The 16468-nt window shown below is 50.4% G+C and overlaps 1 protein-coding gene across 2 annotated transcripts in view; it reads right to left on the reverse strand.

Annotated features, from left to right (window-relative positions):
- The window catches only part of SELENOI (selenoprotein I), a 30165-nt gene that overhangs the window by 11945 nt on the left and 1752 nt on the right, over nt 1-16468 (reverse strand). For both annotated transcript variants that reach the window (XM_061350199.1, XM_061350200.1), the window contains exons 2-3: nt 1660-1728; nt 1246-1354 (exon numbers count right to left, since the gene is read on the reverse strand). In XM_061350199.1, coding sequence (XP_061206183.1) covers nt 1246-1354; nt 1660-1728 — 178 coding nt within the window. The remainder of the gene's footprint in view (nt 1-1245; nt 1355-1659; nt 1729-16468) is intronic.

A 16468-nucleotide genomic window follows, 5' to 3' on the forward strand; every position in this document is an offset into this window, starting at 1 on the left:
GTTTTAGAAGAACTAGATGGACACTTCTGAGCAACCTAAACCAAACCTGGCAGGGGCACAGGGAGAGAGAAAGCTATTGGTAAGTGACTGAAAGTGATCATGTTGTATTAATATTTGCCCTGGGTCAGTCCCATGAGGAAGGGGACACAAATGAACCTTTGGATTCACAAACAGAGGAGCATGGATACCCTGAAAAAGTTTAAAGCTGTATATATCCTCATGCAGAACAGTGAAATCAAGAAAGAGAATTTTGCCTTTGTTAGTCTGAATGTGGTGTTGGCATGTTTTTGCAATTAGCTGGAATGCAAAGAACGAGGCTCTACCTGCTGACATCATGGAAGCAGACTTTCCCATGTTACACCATTAGATTAAAAAAGGGTGCTGGGTTATTGTCTGCTCTGTAGGCAGAGCCAATTCCTACTCAAGATTTCAACTGTTTCCTCCTGCCTCGCACGCATGCTGCCAACCAGGCACACATTCACCCAGCAAGGGGAAGCTGTCACAGACCTTAAAGCTCATCCAGTTCCAACCTCCTGCCATAGGCAGGGACACCTTCCACTAGGTCAGGTTGCTCAAAGCCCCATCCAACCTGGCCTTCAACACTACCAGGAATGGGGCAGCCACAGCTTCTCTGGGCACCCTGTGCCAGGGCCTCAACACCTTCATAGAGAACAACTTCTTCCTAAGATCCCATCTCTATCTCCCCTCTGTGAGGTTAAAGCCATTCCCCCTTGTCCTGCCCCTACAGGCCCTTGCCAAAAGCCCTTTCCAGCTTTCTTGTCAGACTCTTTAGGCACTGGGAACTCCTCTAAGGTCTCCCTGGAGCCTTCTCCAGGCTGAACAAGCCCAGCTCTCTCAGCCTGTCTCCACAGCAGAGCTGCTCCAGCCCTTGGAGCATCTTCATGGCCTCCTCCTGACTCACTCCAACAGCTCCATATCCTTCTTATGCTGGAAGCAGGACTGCAGGGGGGGCTCACAAGAGCAGAGCGAGGAGAATCCCCTCTCTTGAGCTGCTGACCATACTCCTTTCAGTGCAGCCCAGCATACTCACATTTGGACAAGCCCTTGTCATGAAGCCCAGCAAGTTCAACCCCTCAACTCTGTCCCTCTTCTGGCACAGACACTCCTCTCTGGGAAGGCCCAGACTAAGAGGCCTTATCAACAAGAACCAGAGGTCACTGCAGAGGAGGCAACTGATTTTAGCACTCGGATGCTTCACATCCAAACATGAATATGCAGCCTTACCAGAAGCATAAAAGTCAGGGTCGAAGTATGCCATGAGGAAGAAGTTGAAGACAAGCAGCAGGAAGCCAGAAAACGTTATCAAATTTGGGGCCAGCCAGGTAGGGAAGATCTATGGGAAAGCAGCAAAAGAACACATAACTCATTAAAACATGTAATAGGGACCATGTGCTGTTCCCGGCCATGGCAGACTTGGTTGCAGTCAACTGGGCATTAGACAGCACTGCTTAGTTGCATCTGGCATATCAGTGGGCAGGTGGAAGCTTCAGACTGCAATGCAGTGAGCTCAGGGCAGGCTGGCAGGCAGCATCCTTTGTCATTAGTTGCACCACAAACAAAGCAGGGCTTTTCAGCTGACAGTTTTACAGAGGGTGACTGGAGTTTTGCTGTCCCGCTCAGGGGAGGAGGAGGTCTCACCTTCACTATGGTGTTCCAGAAGGGATGCATGACATACAGAGACAGAGGGTTGCTGTCCACGGCACTGTACTGTGAATGACAAGGGAAAACCAAAAACCAGTGGTTAGGGCTCCACCAACACTTGCAGAGAAACAGATCCTGAACATTGAGCTTCCATGAGGATACCTGCTACCCAAGTCTTGGCACCACAAGAGCACTTGGGTCAAGGAGGGATCCTCACCAGGGACAGGGCTAAACAACCCAAAAAGCACTCAACACTCTGCTGACACTGGGCACAGCCCCACAGGGCCAGCTCTCAGATGCACATTCCTTGCCTAGAGTCAATGCTTCTCCTCCGCAGGGAGCAGCCCCATGAGAAGACAGGCACCATGCCCACCACAACAGATTTTGCAAGGCAGGAATCATAGAACCATGGAACAGTTCGGGTGGGAAGGGAACTTACAGCTCATCCAGCTCCAACCCCTGCCATGGGCAGGGACACCTTCCACTAGACCAGGTTGCTCCAAGCCCTGTCCAACCTGGCCTTGAACACTGCCAGGGATGGGGCAGCCACAGCTTCTCTGGGCAACCTGTGCCAGGGCCTCATCACCCTCACAGGGAAGAACTTCTGCCTAAGAGCTCATCTCAGTCTCCCCTCTGTCAGGTTGAAGCCATTCCCCCCTGTCAGAAGCCCCTCTCCAGCTTTCTTGTCAGCCCCTTTAGGTACTGGAAAAGACTCAAGGACACGCAATCTCCTTTGCAGCCCACACTCCCACCAAAGCCCCACACTCCAATGGCCACACCAGGCGTGGTGGCAACCCTCACAAGCTGAAGCAGCAGCAACAGTCCCATGGCCCCAAGCACCGACACCATGGGACCAACCCACAGAGGACAGCTTGGTGTGCTCTTGCTTGATCCCTGTCCCAAAAGATGAGAAGGACCAGGGACATCCTTGGCTCAGCATCCAAAGGTACCGTTACAGAAGGGCTGGGGAAGATTTCCCAACCAACCGTGGGACCTGGGGCCACTCCTATAGCCCCACTGGTCCACAGGTTCATCAGCTTTGCCACACTGGCACCCCTTTTGTGAAAGGCTGCAGGAGAACAGTGATGAGTCCCCTTGGTGGGGTCCCCAAAACAGGAGATTACTCTCTGACAGACAGGATACTAATGGAGACACTTCTGTGCTGACAGCTCTGAGTGATCCAGACACCACCACTGACTGCAGAGGTCCTGCACAAGAGCTGGCACACTTCAGTCAAGGACTAAGCCCATTGAGATGGCAGCTATCATTGTCTTGCCCATGTCCAGTCACTTGGAAAAGACTTTCTCCTCATGGAAACAGAGTAGATACTTATGAGCAAGGTCTTGAACCCTCTCCCTTGTCCTGCAGATACTCCAAAACACCATGTACAGCACCACACATCTACAAGCATCTCCAAATTCCACATACCCCATCACAGCTGGGACACAGGGCTCCCAGCCAAGCTCTCGCCTCACTAGTGGAGGTGGGGACAGAGACTGGGGTCAGCAAAGGAACACAGTGATTGCAGCAGAACAGATGACAGATTTCCCTATTTGGAGGAAGAAGCCATGTCATTATTCAGGGAGCTGGAGTTCACATTTCCAAAGGAGGATAAGACTGGTAGGTGAACACCAGGATGCCCATGGGTACCCCACAGTGGACAGGTCTCAGAGGGCTCCTCTCTGTTTTTCCCTGCCCTTGGGAAATCCCCTCATCCCACTGCTCTTAGATCATGAGGTGGGCAGGGTGTGCATGTGATGGGAAAAATAAAATCAGAAGTCAAAATCAAAGCCCTAGACAAGCCATGAAGCAGTTTCCAATTAGAAAGATAAGATTTGACACCATTTGGCTCTCAAGAGCTCCACAAGCTCTTATCTGCTCTCCAGCCCACAGGCCCTTCCTAGCAAAGATTATTGTGTCTAAAGTCCTCTCCCCAGGTAACACTTTGATAAGAATCCCAAGAAGAATTTCATAAGCTATGAAACTCTGGCGCCAAGTGGGGCGGCTACTGGTGCCCACCCACCCTGGGTCTCCACTGATGGGAAAACCACCGTGCACCTCCTCAGCATCAGCATGAGTCTAATCCCAAGGTAATGAGCAGTGTTATGGAAAGCAATCAAAGCCTCCACCTCTCCTGCACGGCCACATAGACATAACCTATGCACTCTCTGAGATAAGGGGAGTGCAGCTGGCAAAAGGAAACCATCAGCACAGAGCAGCTCCATGTCCCACCTACCCCATGGCCTTGAACCAGCCACCATCCCTTCACCCACAGTTTGTTCCTCTCTCCGGCTGGAAACCCATTTTCCCTGGAAGCAGTCTGTCCAGTTTAAGAGGTGGGAAAAAAGTTGGCAAAGCAAAGCAACACTCCACAACACAGCAAGATGAAGGTGCACCACATCTCTAAGGGCTCTGAGCACACTGGCTAAGAGTTCACAACATTTGCTCCTAACTGGGTGAATCCCATCCTTGGCAAGCATTCCTGTACCCCTACCAGCACTTCCCGGTCCTCCCTATGATGGATCAGTCCATCTCGCTGGGGGCTAGCCCCAGAACTTACATCCCCGTGCCAGCAAGCCTGTAGTCGCTGCAGAGCAAGCAGCAGCAACTTGATGACATATGGAGGCAAGGTTTAAGCCACAAGGAATTTCCATCCTGGCTTAATGCAATTTCAGCGGACAGAATTCCAAATGCTTTACAAGATAATAGGATTTGAGCCATTGGTTTAGGGGAGGAGAAGAGCTGGAGACTGATTAAATCTCATTATCCCCAAAACACCCTGAACAAGAAAACAGATGCAAGGCTTGGAGCAAGGCAGGGGAAGCACCCTGCCAGCCACCCTAAGGAACAGTGTTCCTGGTCACCCAGGCCACGGCTGCCTGCCCAGGAGAGCCATCTGCCAGAACAGCAATGACCTGCCAGGCTTCTTCTGTGACAAAGCTCAGCAACATCAGCCATGCTCAGCTGCACCACAACTGCTTTTTGTCATCTGGTTTCTTTCCTACAGACATTACAAAGATGAGGATGCTGGCAGTGGGCAAAGGAGGGCGGACAGGAAAGGGCAGGTGGGCATGGTCATCACCTCCTCTTGGGTGTGAGGCCTCTGTGTGATCAGAGCTGGAAACAAAGCAAGCTGTGGAGGTGTTTCACTTACAGCTCACTCCTCTGGCCACTCACCTTGGGTCCCACACTGTGGAGAGAGCAGGAGATGCCACACCAGTGATGGAGTTTCCTCATTCCTGTGTCAGCCCTCCAGGGCCAATGCTTATGGAGACTGACATTCCTTCACTGGGAATGCAGGGTCTCAACCTGCCTGTTCATACATGCTTGTGCCTTGGAGCAAAGCTGGGGAAGGAGCCCAACAGCCCTAGAGAGCCCCAAGCTGAGGACTGGGGCTCATACACCCCCAGAGCTGCTATCACACTTAGCTGCTGAAGTTGCTTTGCTGAAACACTCTCGAGGCCACAAACACAGCATTATCTTAGCTCACCACGCACAGCACCAGCTCTGTCATTCACCCACCTCATCCTCTCTGTCAATTAGCATCACTTTTTCCATTTCAAATCTCTATATGTTGGTCTAGTGACTCATGCATGTGACTATTATCCTTCTCTAAGTCACTTTTATATCACTACCAATGACTACCTCTAGCCAGGACTCTGATTTCCCCCTCATTTTCAGGAAGAGAAGGTCAAAGGAAAAGTGTGAGTGCACAGAATGCATTTCCTATTCCCCAGAGCTCCCTCCTCAAAACAGACAGGCACGTGTAACAGGCCCTGCTCTAAAATAGTCCTGTGTATGCAGACACCACTTCTCATGCAACTGCAGGAAGGAGCCAACCCAGCCCAGATGGTCCCATCAAGAAAAGAGCAAAGCCAACTTTGCAGAAACAATCTTGTCTCTCGCACTATGAAGCCGCAGCCTCCCCTGCACCTCATCCATGCCAGGACAGCCACGGGATCCCTCAGCCCCCTGCTTGCTCCATCTGACTGGCATTGTTAGGGGATTTAGAGACATGAATGGCTCACACAGCTTAAAAACAACATTCATCATGCAACCAGGCAGTTTCTGGAAGATCCAATTATGTGTCCAAGGAGGAAAAAATACAGATTTATAGCCCAGATTCTACTAATAGCCTTCCTGTCCAGAAAAACAATTGCACTGTTAAGTAACCTGGTTACCCTGAGCTAGCAGCAAAGCAGAAACAGTCGCATAGGGTCCCTGGGCACACCAATGTCAGACACCTGAACCCATCCAGGGTAGGCTGGGGGAGGACAGCACTGGTGGTACAGGCACCCATGCTGGGAATGGCAAGCAAAGATGGATTCGTACACCCCATTTTGCTCGCAGGCACTCTGGCAAGGTCCACAGCAGCCTGTGCTTCTTGCTGGCCATGAACCTCTGTCTCACTGCTTGTCACTGGCAGCAGGAGCAGGGCAGAGGGAGCCTCAGCAGAGCAGCTCCAGCAAGTCCATAGGACTGTTTCCTATACATCTCCTGAAGTACAAGAGGGCACAAGGTTAAGAACCTTCTCCCATCAAGCTCATGATAAGCCAAGAGGCAGCGAACTCGACAAATCCCAGCAAATGTAACCGAGCAGAGCCATGCCAGCACAAACAAGCCACATTTGCACTATGCCCACACTCTGCTGATGCACAAGAAGTCACATCATGATTAATGGTACTTATTAACTCAATTCCTGTTTATTTTTGAGGTCACTTCTCAGCTGGCATAAGAACAGAGCACGTTGGCAGTGGTAAACCTGCAATGACCACATGAGCTGACAGGTTTGGCTCCCACCATGAGCAGCAGGCAGGGAACAGCAGGACAAGTGTCCAGTCTGCCTGCTCCACAGCCAGGAGGGACTGCCCTAGGAGCAAACAGACGCTGCCCACAGTATCTTCAACACCAGCATCACTTCCCTCCTCCTGTCTGGTTTTCACCATGCAGGCTTTAGAGATCTAAAAATTAAAGATCCTTCAAAACATTGCATGCAAAGGTTTCTGCAAGGTCAGAGTCCCTCTTCCCCAGGAGGAACTACCACAATGAGCAGAAAACTCCTTCCTGCTCCCCAAGCTCCATAGGGTGTGCAAATTCATTTGGAAAACCTGATTTCTGCCCTGCCAATTCACTTTCACATTCAGAGCCTCAGCTCTCCCTGACACCAGCTGGGAGACTGTCCCTGCCTTCTGCAAACACAGAGAAGGGACCACTCCTCCAGCAAAGTCAATGGTGAGGGAGAAGCTCATGCTCCACTGCAGCTCAGGGGGCAGAAGTGTTCAGGACCGCTGGTGTGGTGGCTGGGGAACGTACTGCAATGGCCTCACTCTGGCAGGAGAACTCAGCTTCAGGGAAAGCAAAGCTCCTCAGGACCATAGCTACAAGAGCTACTGCAGAGGGATAAACCAAACATCCCTGAATGCAAACCACCAGCACATGTCCACCCAGCCTAACCCAGACCCAGGCCCTCCATGCATCTGACTCACAGAATGGTTTGGGTTGGAAGAGACCTTAAGGTCTATATCCAAATCCCCTGCCATGAGCAGGGACACCTTCCACTCAAAGCCCCGTTCAACCTGGCCTTGAACACTGGCCTTGCCAGCAATGAGGCATCATTGTGCTGAGGGAAGGGGGAGGGATTATTTCCCCATGGATACATAACATGGAGCAACACCTGATGTTGATGGCAGGCTTTATAGAGCAGCCTGCCAATTTCAGCTGCATCCAGGAGCGCTCTCTGTTTGGGAGCATTAAATATCCATGAATATGGGTCACCGCTGCTTCCGCTACAGTTCGAGGTGATCAGCTGCAGACAGGATGCACAGATGGTGAAGACAGGAGTGGGAAAGGTGAACTTTCAGGGGCCCAAGGCAGGGATGCAGTTGGAAGGGGATCAGCCAGTGAAGTGAGAATTCTGGAGTGGGAATTGAGGGATCAGAGCAGTGATCCCGGGGAGGAAAAACGGTGGACGAAGAAAAGGCAGAAGCAGAAAAGCACAAACAGGAAACCTGTTACAATTAACACTGTGACAACCAAAAGACTTTCCTACTGCTGATAAGAGCTGGCTTGGACTTTGAAAAAAAGGGCTGAAGAACCCATGAGGGGGACCAGACTGGTTGTGCAAGCCTGCTCCTGGTGCCCAAGCAGAAGACAAATGACCAGGGTAGGCATGATAGTGCAGCCTGGGCAAGGGGGCACAGAAGGCAGCAGGCTCCAGGCTGGGCTGCGAACCACTGGGGAGCTGCAGACACTCATAGGAGCACAGCCCCAGTCTGCTCTCCAGAGAACAAGGCCAGGCAGGACTGGTCCGGGTTTGATGCCAAGCCACCAACAAGGAGAACACCCGAGTCAGCACAAGAAAAGGGAACTTGTTACTGTGCCTAGAAAAAGAAATGAACTTTAAAGTATACCTATATCAAAGGAAAACACAAGCCCACACACATCAGGAGATGATTACAGATGAAACAAAGCACTGCAGGGAAGGAGGGGGAAGACTACCTTCAAGTTTCAACAGAGCTTATGTGAAAGGCACAAATAAAACATTCTATTCCAAAGCACATAGTCCTCTATAACACATAACACTCTGCCTCCCCACATCCCTTGTCCCGCTTCTCTACAAAGAGGAAATTCACAATTTGCATAAAAAAGATGTGTTACTTTGTAAGTCCTGACATCCTGCTTTGTGCAAGACTTGAAGCACAGCAAAGTCAGGCCAATTACAGAGCCCAAATAACACAGCCATTTTCTGAGCCTGCTATGGGATACTTTCATTTCCACAATGTACTCTGATTCCCTTCCAAACACTCCCAATAGCCAAATACTTGCTGCTAATTAGCAAAGAGTGACTTTTAGGACAGAGTTCATCATAGCCAAGATGCAACATGCACCAATAAACACCACAGTAAACTTACAGTGCAACTGAAGAGACCCAAGGTGGACTGACGAGCAGCCTATGCTATTTTTAAATGACTGCTCTGCACATCTTGCAACACTGGGAGAGCACTCCAGGCAAGAGCTGTGACCTGGCAGGCCTCTGCACACTCTTCTTCCTACTCCTCCATTGCACTCACACCCAGAGAAAGGCCCCCAGTTTTAACAGATGTCCCCAACCACTAGCTGGGGACAGCAGTCCATTGTTTCAAGTGGGATAAAGGATGTAGAGGGTCACCAGCTGATACGGTCAGCTGGGCAGAGCAGGAGCCTCATCCTTCACCTGCACAGCAGAAGAGCCAGAAGGGCTTGTGCTGTAGGACAGGACAAGGAATCCATTACCTGAAGCCATCACACACACAAGCTGCCTAATTCAGGCATTTAAGGGCAGAGACTGCAGTAAAAAATACCCCACACAAACAGCAGTGCACAGCCAAAGACAGCTCCCCTCATCAGAAGGAAAGGCAGAGAGGTGGTTTGCAGCAGCACAAGCCTCACCCTGTGAGCATCAACCACAGAATCTTAGAGTGGTTTGAGTTGGAAGGGACCTTAACACTCACCCAGTCCCAACCCCCTGCCACAGGGAGGGAAACCTTCCACTAGACCAGGCTGCTCCAAGCCCCATCCAACCTGGAACCAAGGCAGCCCTGGCCCAATAGTCCAGCTGTTTGGCAGCCAGTATAGATAAGCTGTGTGTCTCTGGGGGAGCCATCTTACACAAAAACTCAGAGAGGTTTGAAATTCCTTCTAGGAAACCCTGCAGGACCCACTGTGGACTGAAACAGCAGTAGGTCCCCGACCACAAAGGTCTTTAATCACTGCCACTGTGTGGCTAAAAACAGAGAGTATGGGGATCCCCGACCAAAACACAGTTCAAAATCTTTGATACCCCACAGATCAACTGTCACCACTCAGGAACCAGACCTGTGGCAGCAGCAAACAGCACCCCGAAGGACAAGCAGCAGTATCAGGACTGTTCAAGACTAAGAGACACGCACAGACTAGGTCCCAGTAGCAGAACTAGCTCATCACTCATCAAAACCTCACAATACATGTTAGAAGTGTCTTAGGATGCAGGGTAAACCACTTACCCTCATCTCATTGCTTTAACACAGAGCAAAAGCTCAGCCAAGGCTCATGAGCCAGGTCCTTTCCAGTTAACCTACAAGCACTGTTTCCTCCAACCACAGCAGCTGGGCAGGTTTCTGACCACAAGAGCTGCAAGGGACACACTAAGCTAAGCAGAGGTTCAAAACTCTGAATTCAGCTGCAGAAATGAAAAACACCTCTAACTTTTACAGCAGCTCATCTTAGAGGTCATGGAATCTAGGAGGACTTCCTGCACCTTGGGAAGCATGCACTGTTTAAAGGCAAACACAATCTCAGAGCGATCAGAAGAGCCCTTGGGGAAGGGGTTAAGTTACTCAAGAACAGGGCTCAAAGGCTTCCCCTCCTTCACACCCTTCCTGCTAAGGACCCAGCAGGAGAAGACAAGCTGTTTGCCTGGGTGTGAGGAAGACCAGCCTTTTAATTACCATAGCATCAAGCCTCACATCCACATCACTAGCATCAAAAGCCTTTCCTTTCTGCTGCTTTCAGTACCCGTTTTGTTGCTGTTCCACTGGTCTGAGCTGCTACTGGCACACACTGGTGGCTGCTCTGCAGAGCAAAACCCTGCAGAGATCTCTTTAGGGCTTGTACTTTCAGAGCAGCCTGTAAAAGCCTGCCAGGGACAGCTTCCAGCCATCTGTAGCCATGTTCTGCATAGCACTTGAAGTCTGAAGGCAAGGATTTCTTGAGGCTGGCTGAAGGGAAGAGCACCCTATTCTTCAGGGCAGAGAGGACACCAGCAGTTCTGCATCATACTGTTTGCTTAAGGGAGCTACAGAAATTGCAAAGTGTGATACACGCACGACTCAAGGATCTGCAATGCCTGGCAGGGCTGGTGCTGGCTCAGGCTGATGACAGCCCAGGAGATCAGGGGTTCCCAGCTGGAAGACAGATCCAGAAAAGGGAGAAGAGCACCCAGGAGGAAAGTACTTTCCCTGATAAGAAGTCCTTTAAGGTAGATGCTTAGCCCTCTGGTGCATTCAGTGCACCACGTCTCCCAAGCTAGGGCCTCATCAACACTGCAGGACAACTGCACTTGACATACTGCAGATCCAGTTTGCTGCAGTGATCCTGACATGGGGACTGGTGTACATCAAGGAGTCAGCAATCCACACCGCATCAGCCCCAGAGTGCCCAGGCCTGTGCTGCGCTGCACAGATCCCTCAGCCACAGGATAAGGTCAGCCAGCTTGTTGCAGCAGAGGAGCCTGTGGGCAGCTCCTACTTGGTATCAGTAACTGCGCCACCTGCATGTCCTATCCTTTATCCACGAGTGCAGCAAGAAGCACTCCTGGGAACATTCCTTCCATCTGACACTGAAAATGAGGAATAAAGTTGTTTTCCTGTAAGAAAATCCTGTAATAGCTCTAATGATCAAACTGTGGAGCCCAGTGAGACCTTACAGCAGCTTCCAGTGCCTAAAAGGGGCCACAAGAAAGCTGGAGAGGGGCTTTTGACAAGGGCCTGTAGGGACATGACAAGGGGGAATGTTTTTAACCTGACAGAGGGGAGACTGAGATGAGATCTTAGGCAGAAGTTCTTCCCTGTGAGGGTGGTGAGGCGCTGGCACAGGCTGCCCAGAGAAGCTGTGGCTGCCCCATCCCTGGCAGTGTTCAAGGACAGATTGGACCTCAGGGGCTTGGAGCAAACTGGTCTAGTGGAAGGTGTCCCTGCCTGTGGCAGGGGGTTGGAAACATATAGTCTTTAATGTCCCCTTCCAACCCAAACCATTCTGTGATTCTATGGAATATCTTCTATAGACAGGATCTGTCCAGCACACTGCACATGGACCACAGGCCCATTTGATGCTACACCACCTGAGGTTCCCACCATCTAAAAGGGTTGCAAGATTATCTATACTATTCTCTCCTTACAGCATTAGCTCTAACAAATGGCATTTGAAATGTCACCTTCCAGAGGCTGAGTGCCTCTCTTGTTGGAATAACAGACCAGCACCTCCTGGTGCTATGTATGAGCCCCCCAGGGCCTGCATGTTCTCAAACACACAGCTATGCTCCATACCAGATGCCTCTTCCACTCTCAGGAACATGCAGCTGGAGAAGGGTTGTCTTTTGCCAAGGCAAGAGATGTCACCCCTCACTGCTGCACTCGTTCTGCAATGCTGCTTTGGACAGCCCTACACCATCCACCTTGGTAGGAGAGCAAGGCTGGCATGTGCTGAGGTACTCCCCTCCATGCTGAGAGAACCCAACTCGCTCACACCAGGTTGCAAGGCAAACCCACAGCAAAGTGCAGGTTGCTGCAGATGGGATGAGCAGCAGGGAGGCTTTCTCTAGCACTTGAGCACTGCTAGCTGCTCCCAAGCCTCAGCCCAGCAGGCACGTGGCAGCAGTCACCAAGAGGACTTCATTTTACTGCCCACACAGGTAATGGGACAAAGAACCTCTTCACAAGAGCCACCAGGCTCCCCCGTGCCACTGCTGGTTGTGTGTTTCCCATGGGCTGCCATCATCAGCTCCTGTTCAGGAGAGAGGACATAGAAATGGAAGGATTTTAGGGTGCGGGAGTTTTGCTATAAAAGGCACTTCCCAAGACCAAATTTGCTTTCCTCTTACTGAACTTATACTTGCTCCCAAAGCTTCTTAAGTAAGACTTCAGCCTGTCCCACCTTTGGACCCAAACACGTGGCACTGCCTTCCCTCTCATGTCCGTCCCATGCCACATGTAAGGAGCAGCATTCTCACATCCTCCTTTACCAGCATTTCCCCCAGACCGTTACTCCAGAGGATAACACATAACCTTAAGGAAAGCTCAAGGCCCAGGTGGCATCACTAGAGAGGCTCATGCCTGCATTTCCACCCAGCTCACATGGTGACAAAAACACTAGCAGAGACCGCTTACACACACAGCTGGAGCCTCATACACAGCAGTCACTCAAGTACTTTCTCTCCTCCTACATGAGCTGAATGAAAAAGCCATAGAGCGACCACACATCTGGCTGCAAAACATGCCCTAGGAATAGTCATCAGTGACTCCATCACATCACAGTACAGCACAGGACACCACAGGGTAAAGCTGAATAAAGCAGAATTGCAAGCAGCTCATACAGCACTGGGCAGGGAAAGGCTACAGAAAATGCAGGGCACACAACTGGGACACAAAAAGGCAATGACAAACCATCAAAGCTGTCTGTAACTAACAGCACAAGCAATGTTGCAGCACTCTGCCCTTGCTTGCAGTCGAGCAGCTTTTGGCACCGTGGCAGCTGCGAGTGCAGCCTCCTGACCCACTAAAGGGAGCCACAAGAGTCACAGTGCTGCAGAAAGCGACGTGCAGCTCATCAAGATGCACAAGCAGAAGTAATACATGTGCTGTATGCGACACATAAAGCCATCCCTCCCCACTGCACTGGTAAGGCTCCATCTCACACACTGCATTCAGCTCTGGGCACCACACTCGAGAAAGGCAGAGACAACTTCCACAAGGGAAATTTGTTTGGGTTGCTCTGTGAAAACAGGACTGGGAGGCAGCCTAGAGGGAAGAAAGGGATATGTCTTTCCCCTAGGGAAAACAAAGTAGGAGCAGACACCTCTGTGAATGTTCCAGATAGTCCCATTTTTCCCTCTCCCCATAAAAGTATAGAAGGTTGCCCAAAAGCCTGTCAGAAGGCAATTTGCAGATGGGTTTTTAAGAAGCATATCACGACCTCTGGCATCCAACTGCAAGGTTTACACTCTGAAATCGCAGTGCCTGGCTACATCTTTCTTGGCAGAAAACATTCAGTACTTAACAGAGCATCTGGTTTTGGCAGAGGACATTCAAAACTCAACAACAGCAGAGCGTCTGGTCTGCTTTTCTTTGGAAGGTCAACACATGCATCCTGCTCTACAGCCTCAAAACAAAAGCTTTATTTTTGATACCAAGAGCTCCACCCTGCCAGAAGAATCAATCATCTACATGAGGCTGACAAGCCAGAGGAAGCACTGGAGCAGACACACCTTGGATTTGTCCGACACTCCGACTGCCACAGACAGCATCTCCTCAGGAGAAGCCTTGCCATGCTGCAGCCAGGCAAGACTGTAACACATTAGTGACAAAGGACGTATTTGATTTGGCAGAGAAACCCTTCCTTCCCACTTTAGGTTTGCTTAAATTGTCTCCAGAGGTACATGTGCTACACCCAAATCACAATCTCCTACTGAGGAAGTGTTAGACGTACAATTAAACACAGTGCTTTCTGCTGTGCAGCTTCCTCAGCAGAGGAGCTCTTCAGCATCCCTTCAAGAGCAGCTAAAGGACAGCTCCCTCTACACCCCACCACCTGCGGCACTGAGGCAGCTGGTGACAGGAGCGGTGTACACCTGCCTCTCCCCCAGCCAGGAGATATGTGCATACTGCAAAGCTAAAACCGTCTGGATTCCTGAGTCGCCGCTTCCCATATGCATTCCTGGCAGCAACAGGGGGAGTAAACCAGCCAGGGCTGGAGAAAGCTGTGCATCATCTTGCATGAAGCTCTTTTGCTTCTCCTGTATCAGCTGCAGGGACACTAGCTCCTCTCCAAGGACACATTCCTTCCCTTGAAGATTTGTTGCCTCTTCCATGTACCCCCCAGTCTGCTTGCTCTTCTCCAAATCTATCGTGTGAAGGCTGGAAAGCTTCTGCCAGGCGCAGCTTAAAGGCTGAGGCAGTGAAAGGCTGCAGAGCTGTTGGCAGCAGGAACTGAAGGAGCCTTCCTGCAGAGGGTTTGGTTCTGACCATGCATCACAGTTATGGCTGGTCCAACCTAAGCTCAAAGCCTTCCAGCTATGCTGGCTCCAAGTACAAATTCAAGTTAGACAACAGAAGCCACCTTCTCAGGTGATCTGATGCTGCTGCCACATAGTGACTCCTCCCACTCAGGTTAAAAACCCAGGCTCACTTTGGTGATGAGGCACAGAAAGCAGCTCAGCAACGGCTACATTACTCTTCCATTCCTTTGCACTGCCATCCATACACATCCCACTTTGCTTCTTTCTTGCTCTGTCCATTTGGGATGACAGTTTATACTGTTGCAAAAGTTTTCTGGGCAAGAACAGTTAGTTGTATGCAGAAGGTCAATCAGCTTTTGATCAACAGAGTGGTGGTGGATCTAGTCACCTTCCAGGAAAGGAAAGGACAGAGCAGACAGGCTGAGATGGGCTTGTCGGCCTGGAGAAGGCTCCACAGAGACCTTAGAGCAGTTTCCAGCGCCTAAAGGGGCCAACAAGAAAGCTGGAGAGGGTCTTTTGACAAGGACCTGTAGGGACAGGACATGAGGGAATGGCTTTAAACTGACAAAGGGGAGATTTAGATGAGGTATTAGGAAGTTGTTCTTCTCTGTAAGATGCTGATTCTGTGACAAGCCTCAATACCTAAAGCAAGGCTGGAATATGCAACCCAGTATTAGAGATTTGGGCCTCAATGAGCCCTTTTCTCAAGGCTAAAATAGCAAAAAAAAGCTCCCCAAGCAAACAACACACACAGGAGGGCAGCACTGCACAGACCGACCAGGGCTTCACTGCCCTCCATGGCAGTCTGACATGTCAGCTCTGACTGCGCTTTTCCATACATTTATTGCCATCTCCAGCAAAGCACTTTAACCTGCAGGTGCTCACACTGCCCTGGGGAGCATATAAGACAAACCCTCAGCACAGGACAGAATGATGCTCTTTGAGCAACAAGCATGAACCTGCATGCTCTTATCAAAGTCCCTGCTGACTCAGTAAAACCACAATGTCTCGAACAAAGCTACTTCTGCCAGTAAGACTGCACTCCTGCTCTCAGGACACATGCAGCTTTCTTGGCCTCTGCCTATCCATTCAGCTGTGTCAGGCTGGGAGTAGTACCTCCACCATCCATCAGAGACCTGCTTAAACATTTCAGCCCTGTGCCATCCGAAACCAAGGCCAGTAAACACAACACCAGTGCATAACTGGTGACAGCAAGCAGCCAGTGCTACCTACACTGTACTTCACGTGCAAGACAGGACCCTTCTCCTCTCCCTGGTCTGCATCCTGTTCATAGATTTAACTGCAACAGCGTTCCATCAGAAGCACCTTCATAAAGACCATGACCTAGGAGCACGTCTTTGGTGCCTGCTACACAAATAAGAAGGTTGCTGCACTTGTCTGGACCCTCCCAAGTTCAACTGCTAGCACTATCTGTAGAGGGTGGGGACCCTGTTCTCACCACACAGGTACTGAGAAGGAAGGCAGCAACATCACAAACCCCTCTACACACTGCTGGAAATAGGCTCAACATGCAAGAGTCTCCCTGTTTAAGCAAAAGCATTGTCTTCACAGGAGCAAAATCAGTTACTTTGCAAGGCCTGGCTCAAACCTGAGTGTGTTTTACTTAACTTTTTCTAGCACCCACACAAAACTGCCACCTTTCACTGCCTTTCTAAACACAGACTTTACTGACAAATCCCCATACGCTCAGCTTTCCACAAGGGATCTCATGCAACCTGTCACATTGGTCAAACTTGCTGTACCAAGTCCATTTATCTCCACCTCATCAGCAATGAGCCTGCCAAAGGAGATTGTGAGGAAGCCCTGACCACTCCTGCCCCCACAGACTGCTCCAGGAGGAGCTTCACTCCCCAGATGTCTCAGACTTATCTAGACTTAAAGGACACTCTGTGATTCACCCTGAAAGGATGACTGCAACATGGCCCAATGTGATGGATCCTACAACAAGAACAAAGGAGAAGATGTGGTAAAACCTTTTAGCTTCACTGTTGGTCTGGGACAAGAAAAAATACAAAAAACACCCTCCGCATAAACACA

The sequence above is a fragment of the Neopsephotus bourkii genome, unplaced genomic scaffold (genome assembly GCF_033783945.1).
Source record: "Neopsephotus bourkii isolate Nb327-2 ecotype Australia unplaced genomic scaffold, CSIRO-AGI_Nbou_v1 NB_481, whole genome shotgun sequence".
NCBI lineage: Eukaryota > Metazoa > Chordata > Aves > Psittaciformes > Psittacidae > Neopsephotus > Neopsephotus bourkii.